At 38.2% G+C, this 7807-nt stretch overlaps 1 protein-coding gene across 3 annotated transcripts; it reads left to right on the top strand.

The window, feature by feature from the left end:
- The first annotated feature begins 4195 nt into the window (after positions 1-4195).
- LOC130734133 (protein FAR1-RELATED SEQUENCE 5-like) lies at positions 4196-6119 on the top strand. 3 transcript variants are annotated; one of them, XR_009017769.1, is made up of 3 exons: positions 4196-4520; positions 4977-5057; positions 5204-5342. XR_009017769.1 is itself a non-coding variant. In XM_057586458.1 (3 exons), exons 1-3 carry the CDS (start codon positions 4473-4475, stop codon positions 5770-5772), a joined length of 717 nt encoding a protein of 238 aa, XP_057442441.1. In that variant the 5' UTR covers positions 4303-4472; the 3' UTR covers positions 5773-6119. The 3 variants fall into 3 exon arrangements, 2 of the variants coding, with proteins under 2 accessions (XP_057442441.1, XP_057442440.1); XM_057586458.1 differs by having other exon boundaries at positions 4303-4539; positions 5204-6119; XM_057586457.1 differs by having other exon boundaries at positions 4303-4539; positions 5201-6119.
- Positions 6120-7807: the final 1688 nt, after the last annotated feature.

Here is a 7807-nt window from a genome sequence, read left to right as displayed (position 1 = left end):
TTTGGCTATCTAAAGTTTAGCCGGAGACTATAAGTTTCCAAGTACTTCGGTACCTTTTCGCTCGATGAGCAGTTTATTGATTGGCTATCTAAAGTTTAGCCGGGAACCATGAGTTCCAAAGTACATTCTTCTTCTTTTGATTAATTCATTTTGTCGCAGAATCGACGTTTGCCTTAGGGTAGGCTTTTTAGAGACAATAAGTTAGCTAGAACACGTGACGACGTGTCGAGTGAGGTCGGAGACGTTGTTTGGCTAATCACTTGCATTCATACACTCATTTTGAGGTTAATACACGGCGGATTACCGGACCTCGGTGGATTCCAAAATGGTCATAAGACCCGGATTTCCATATTTAGGACACTACGGTGGTCCTCAGTAGCAGACGGAATGGCAGACCTACGGGTTCACTGCTGATCTGACTACTTTTGTGTGGTGTAAGAGACACGCGAGCAGGAAGGTACCCACCGTGGCTGGTGTTAGGGCCGTCTCGTTGATGTCCATCCTTCTTCCGGAATGCATTTTGTTACCCAGCATTGCATTTCATGCAACATACATGCTGACTTAGTTGCTGAGTGTGATTGGTACCTGTTTATCCTACTTGAGGCATGCTAATTCTTATTATTATCTTTATATTCATTGTGATATATGCAACCCTAGGATGTCATCTCTAAACTCTAAGCCTGAGAGGCTAATAATTATTATCCCATATATATATATATCTGGCTTTAATATTTATATAATTCTTTGGAGTTGACCCTCGCGTCTTCTGTGTGTGTTTGGGCGGACTACGCCATTGTCAGTTGAGTATGGCGGACCGGTTCACGATGGTTCACCCTTCAGGGGAAACTAGGTTGAAGAAGCTTGATCAGGAGGACTACGGTTCAGGGGTGGTCGACCCCGCTGGCCACCGAGCGACTTACTCGAGATGGGATTAGTGTAGGAGTAGTGTCGATGCTCTGACCGTCATGCTTCAGTTTTGGGGACAGGGTAGTTTCCTACCGGTAGCTTTTTGTGTGGTTTCCTATGGAGATCACAGAGAGCTGGTTGGATTTAGGGGGTCCTTTCTTAGGCCGCTGGGCCAACTTGTTCTCAGATTTTGAGGTTTAGTGTTGCGGACACAGTATGTTTACCTTGGTTTGTACTTTTGCCTACGGGCGTTACTCTCTTTTACTTTCCGTCACTGGAGGTTTACTCGTGACGTGGTTTACAACTTACGGTGGGGGCTGTAATCATATTGTATATTAGTTCTGTTATCTTCGTTTTAGAGTTTCATCTCTTTCTGTCTTTACTTACACTATCGAAAAAAAATAATTCACGTTTTTCCGCTTAAGTTATTTCTTTGGTTACTAAAGTGACGCCACCGAAATCGGGGTGTTACAGGCTAGTTCTCTTTTTGCTTTGGGTTAAGAGATTCTATGAAGTTTTAGTTTGTTAAATCCTATCTCTATGCATGAGTCTTGATTCAATCTTGTATTTCAATTCCTTATTGCATGTTTAGCTTTGGTGCACCTTTGCTATAGGCTAGATTATAATAGAATGGAAATTTGTTATGATTTAGGGACATGAATTGGAATAGATCCTTCTATACTTGCTTCTAGGAATAGAGTGAGGGTAGGGTTTTGTTGGCCTGAATAATTATGCTATCATACCTCTTATGAATGATTAAGTACGCAAGGAATTGGGCTTAACTTTCAATTTGAGAGAATTACTTTTATGAGGAATCAACTAGTAAGTACATAGGCTATAACAACAAGAGTGGAATCAAGGATTCACATGCATAGGATAGGTGGACTAAAATGGATTAGATGATCAAACACCCAAGGAAATTTCCCATCATTTGTTATTTACATCATTATCAACATTGCTCTCTTGCAAAACTTTTGTCACAATCACCCAAAACCAATTTCTGAATTGCACTGTTTTAAGAACTTGCAAACTCTAGGCTTAAATCAATAATTCTCACTCACAATCCCTGTGGTTCGATAATTTAAAACCCGGAGGTATTCGTGCACTTGCGAATTGACCAACACAAGACACCCATTGGATGCAAATGGGTGTTCAAAATCAAGTACAAGCAAGATGGAACTATAGAAAGATATAAGGCACGCTTATTGTGAAAGGTTATACACAGGTTGAGGGCATAAACTTCATTGACACTTTCTCTCCTGTAACAAAAATGACAACTCTTCGTGTGTTGCTTGCTCTGGTAGCCACACATAATTGGTTTTTTCACCAATTAGATGTTGATAATGCATTCCTTCATGCCAGCTTGGATGAAGAAATTTACATGGCCCTACCTCAAGGTCTTCCATCTTCAAAGCCAAATCAAGTGTTTCTTCTCAAGAAATCTTTTTATGGACTTAAGAGGCCAGCAGGCAATGGTACACAACTCTGTGCCAAGCTCTCCAAGGTCTTAGTTTTGTCCAAAGCTCTGCTGACCATACCTTATACATTAAGAAGGGAGAGTCAGGTGGATTCACTGCTTTGTTACTCTATGTTGATGATGTTTTGCTGGCAGGTAATGATATGTCAGAAATCATGAGAGTAAAGGACTCACTTCATGTTCAGTTTCGTATCAAAGACATGGGTGAAGCTAAATTCTTCCTTGGGTTAGAGATTGCAAGGTCTCATTCTGGAATTGTTTTGAATCAAAGGAAATGTGCATTAGAACAGTTGTCAGATTCAGGGTTGCTTGGAAGCAAACCCATGAGCACACCAATGGATAGCTCTCAAAAACTCAGTGCTACCTCTGGCACACCTCTCTCATATGTGAGTTCTTATCGTCGTCTAGTTGGTAGCCTACTCTACCTCACGACGACACGCCCAAACATTGCATTTGCAGTCAATCAGTTAAGTCAATACCTCTCTGCTCCAACAGATGTTCATCAAGTAGCTGCTCATTGTGTTCTCCAATACATTAAAGGAAACCCAGGTTGTGGTCTCCTCTATTCAGCCAGCTAATCTTCCACTCTCGCAGCCTTTAGTGACTCTGACTGGGCAGGCTGCATTGATACACGACGTTCTATCACTGGATATTGCACGTTCTTAGGATCATCCTTGATCTCATGGCGATCTAAGAAGCAGAACACTACATCTCGTTCTTCCTGTGAAGTTGAGCATCGCGCAATGGCAGCCACTGTTTGTGAGATACAATGGCTACACTACCTCTTAACAGATCTTCAGGCACCCCCAGCTTCTTCTGTGTCTATGTACTGCGACAATCAATCAACAATCCATATAGCTCATAATCCCATTTTTCACGAACGAACCAAGCACATTGAGTTGGATTGCCATATCGTGCGAGAGAAGCTGCACCAGGGTTTGCTTCACCTTCTTCCAGTCACTTCTTCTAATCATCTCGCATACATTTTCACGAAACCTCTCACTCCAGCACCATTTCGTAATATCTTCTCCAAAGTGGAATGCATAACATACATTCTCCAGTTTTAGGGGGGCTGTTATCATAGTGGATTTACTGCATTAGTTACTTGGTTAATAGGATTAGTTAGTTTGTTACTTAACAGTTAGTTAGTTTAACTGTTATGGTTAGTTAGTTGAACCAAGGTTAGGAACTACTTTACTCTTTGTATATAAACAATACACATTGTACAATTTACTCATTCAATTGAATCACATTTCAGTTCATATTCATTTCTACTTCTTCTTCTTCGTTTTCTCTCTAAGAACCTTACAAGTTTGCAAGTTTGTTAACCAAACTGGTAGTCTTTCTCGGTCTTCCTCTACCTCTCTTAGTGGTGGTCAGCGAAGACACAGATTAGTTAGGAATGACACTCACTATTAGATTTTGCTGTTGGGAACAAACTGGTTCGTTGAAAGCCTCTGGATAGCATGTTATGAGCTGGGCCAAACAAATATTTTATGTGGTGAGCCCAACACTTAACAACCCAACCCCTAACTGGGAATTGCTTGCAATAGTCGAGAGACACAACTAGAAGGGACCCACCACAAGTCAGCCGCTGCACTCTCAAACGTTGACCTCCTGAGTCTAGGTTGAAATAGAGTGGCATATAACTCTTCCCAAGGGTTAAAACTTAAAACTGAAATTGCCAGCCACTGCACAAGCTAACTTTGCAAAAATACAGCTATCCAAAGCGGATCCGGATCCCCTCCAGCACTCCTAATCTGTCCAGCCCCTCCAGCAGTGTTTTGGACCGTCAGATGCATCCTGTGGCTCAGATAATTTACCACTATAAAACACCTCAAAAATAACTATACATTAAATGGTAACCCTCTGATGCATCCAACGGTGGAAATATTATAACCCAATTCACATAAAACCCAATTCACTGAACAGTGAAAACCCAAATCACGAATCCCTTCTCCCTCGCAATGCCGTGCGCAAAAAATTTCATGAATCCTCATCTTCTTCGCTTTTCAAATTTGCTCATGTTTACTTCCTTCTCCGTGGCCCCTTATTTCATCTGCTTCTCAATTTTGCCATAGTGTCTTGTATGAAGCTTCGTTGCAGCGTTTTTGGGTCTCCACGACTGTCTCTTCCGGTGAGCAAATGCTACTTTGGTTAGTTTCTTGTGCATAATTTCTCACCTTCATGTATTGATCATTAAGGGATATTTTCCCCCATATATACTCGTTAAGATAATTTCTTGGCCAGCATTTAAATCTATCTCCACGGCTGTCACTTTCTATTGTTGTGTTTTTTTGGAATGCCTAGAATTAGTATTACTAGAAAAAATGGGGTACAATATCACCAGATGAAATAAGAAGCCACACACGTTCACAGCAAGATGGAAATCAAAGCCAACTACCAATTTTACCATATGAAACCACCAAGGAGCCACCAAGGAACACGTCTCTCTGGCACTACTAAATCCCTCCAACCCCCAAACAATATTTTGGATTAGTGAACCATTCTCTTGTTGTGTTTCTATTATAATATCCTTCTCTTGTTATGTTTCTATTGCGACATTACAGTAACTGTTATTTTGCTGTTGTAGGTCCTCTTCTTCTGCAAGTATTCTTCTTTGTTCAATTCTTTGTTGGTGTGTTTATTTTTAACTGCTTCCTATCTTGTGCAGGTAATTTTTCCCTAAAAGAATATGACTGCATTTTAAATGTATATAGGTTATTCATGTTTATAAATTACACATATTTCTATTTCATAAAATAATAATTGTATTTATTTTTTGATTAATACATTATTATTGATATCATATGGAAGAAGATTGCAAGCCAAAGCTAGGTATGGTTTTTGATAGCAGAGAGGATGCTTGGATGTTTTGGCTAAATTATGGCAAAAAAGTTGGATTTGGAGTGAGGAGGGAATATTGTCACACCAAAAAAGATGGCTCAGTTTCTTCTTGTCGGTTTGTTTGTTGCAAAGAAGACGTGCGAAAGGTGGACAAACAATATTATAAGATAGTCAATCCAAGACCGGAGACAAGAACAAACTGTCAAGTGAGGTTGGGACTTAAGCAAAAGGATGGAAAACTAGTAGTGCATGACTTTCTTGAGGAGCACAACCACATATTACATTTGCAAGAAACGTCTCATATGCTGCCATCTCAAAGAAAAGTTTTAGAAGTTCAAAGCCACCAAATTGAGTTAGCTGATGATGCTGGTCTGCAACAAAAGAAGTCGTTTGAGTTGATGAGTAAACAAGTGGGAGGGAGATCAAACCTGGGATACACTCGCCTTGATCAAAAGAACTATCTCCGAAAAAAGAAGGCAAAGAAGTTTGTTACATGGGGAAGCTGGTTATATATTGCAATACTTTCAGAGAAAGTTAGTTGAAAATTCACCTTTCTACCATGCTTATCAACTAGATGATGAAGATCAAATCACCAATGTGTTTTGGGTAGATGCAAGGATGCTAATTGATTATGGCTATTTTGGTGATATGGTTTCACTTGATTCGACATATTGCACCAATAGTTCGAATAGACCACTTGCTGTATTTTCTGGTTTTAATCACCATCGGAAAGCAGTGATCTTTGGGGCTGCATTGTTATATGATGAAACAACAGAATCTTACAAGTGGCTCTTTGAGTCATTTTTAGAGGCACATAAGCATGAGAGCATTACAAAATCAAAGTGGATTTTAAAAAAGTGATTAGTTATAGAATGTTAATCTTATGATATGGAATTTGAGAAAATGCAGTGAATTAATATTAGTATATAATAGAAATTTAATACAGAGAGCAAGCAGTATGTTTTCTTTTACTTCTTTCATGGTCTTTTCTACTTCTGTATAATAATTATCAAATTTATGATAGAATAATGTCACACACACATTCATCCTCATAATGTCAATGTGAAAACATTTCTTTGTAAGACCTCTTTCCCTCCCAACAACTAAAAAAACCTCTTCCTTACCACCTCAATTTATGTAGGTATATGATTGATACTTTTTTATTTTATTTAAGTTGATAGAGTCCATTTTTTTGGTTGGTAGAGTCAATTTATTTATGTTTATAACCACCTAAATTTCTTTTTATTCAATTTATTTTTCTTTGTGAAAAATCTTTTCTTAACCACCTCAATTTAAGTGGATTCATAATTGTTTGTAGTGTGTATATTCTTTTGAAATTTTTGTAGTGTGTATATGATTGACACTTAATTTTGTGTTTTTTCAAATTTAAGTTGATAGAGTATAATTTCAGTTAACCACCTCAATTTTTTTTAACTCTCCAATTTGTTTTATCTCCCTATCTTCCGGTATAACTTGGGTTGCACATTTAAAGGGAACCTGCATGGCTGTATCAAAGCTTCCCATCTACCATCTCAAAGTATATATTAATGTGTTTATTAAAACAATGATTGGTTACATGTTATACTATTTAGTTTTTTTAGGGTTAGTATTTAAGTAATTAATATTACTCTGAGGATTGCATAGGACATAATTATTTAGTTAGGATTCCATAGGACATGAGAAAGTTGTTGTAGGTTTGGCAGCTTTGATGGTGGAGAATCATGCAAATATATAATTTTGCTGGACTTTTGTGTTGTGAGTTCATATGACTTTGTTGTGATTCTCAGAGTTTTTGGAGATAGCATTTTGGGGGGTGGATGCTCTTCTTGGGTTGGTTGGGTTTTCCATACTTGGGCTTTGGTTGTTGTTTTGTTTTGTTGGACTTTTTGTGTGAAATTCTCTTTATATAGCCCTCCTATCTCTTATAAAAATATACTTCATTTTTCTGCCATAGAAAAACAATTCTAAAAAATAAAAGTTGGAGTTTTAATATATAAATTAGTAATAACACCACGTTGAAAAGTTTGCGCTTCGCATTATTATTCTTTTATGTTTTTTATTTTCAGAAAATGTGTTACAACAGTAAAAATTGTAAGTTTCCTTCATGTACCTATTGTATTAAATTTTCAATTGATAAAAAAATCCTCCGGCCTTTTATAATTCAAAAATAATAATTATAAAACAAAATAAAATAAATTAAACCCATTGTGCTAATTATTATCCCAATGAGAGCCTGTAGCTATTAAGTCTAAGCTAGACAATGTGCGCAAGGATTCAGAGACTTTCAATAAGGAGGTCTTTGGTGACATTCACAGGCACAAGCGGTAGGTGGAAGGGAGACTCCGTGGGGTACAACGAGAACTCAATTTCCGGGTCATCACTTCAGATATGACGCAGCTTGAGGTAGAGCTTCAGAGAGATTATCGAGCCATCTTAAAACAGGAGGAACTACTATGGTACCAACGTGCTCGAGGCAATAACCTGTGGTTTGGGGATCGCAACACGTCTTACTTTCATATGCATGCGGTGATCCGGAAGAGGAGAAACAAAATACATAGACTAAAGCTTGTTGATGGT

This window comes from Lotus japonicus, chromosome 1 (genome assembly GCF_012489685.1).
Source record: "Lotus japonicus ecotype B-129 chromosome 1, LjGifu_v1.2".
Classification (NCBI taxonomy): domain Eukaryota; kingdom Viridiplantae; phylum Streptophyta; class Magnoliopsida; order Fabales; family Fabaceae; genus Lotus; species Lotus japonicus.
This window is presented reverse-complemented; position numbering and strand designations above follow the sequence as displayed.

Excerpts from the sequence above, each read along its gene's own strand:
- LOC130734133 (XM_057586457.1), top strand. The coding sequence starts at position 4,473 with ATGAAGCTTCGTTGCAGCGTTTTTGGGTCTCCACGACTGTCTCTTCCG. Across the intron at positions 4,540-4,976 it reads GGTGAGCAAATGCTACTTTG|GTCCTCTTCTTCTGCAAGTA; the intron begins GTTAGTTTCTTG and ends TTGCTGTTGTAG. Across the intron at positions 5,058-5,200 it reads CTGCTTCCTATCTTGTGCAG|AAGATTGCAAGCCAAAGCTA; the intron begins GTAATTTTTCCC and ends ATCATATGGAAG.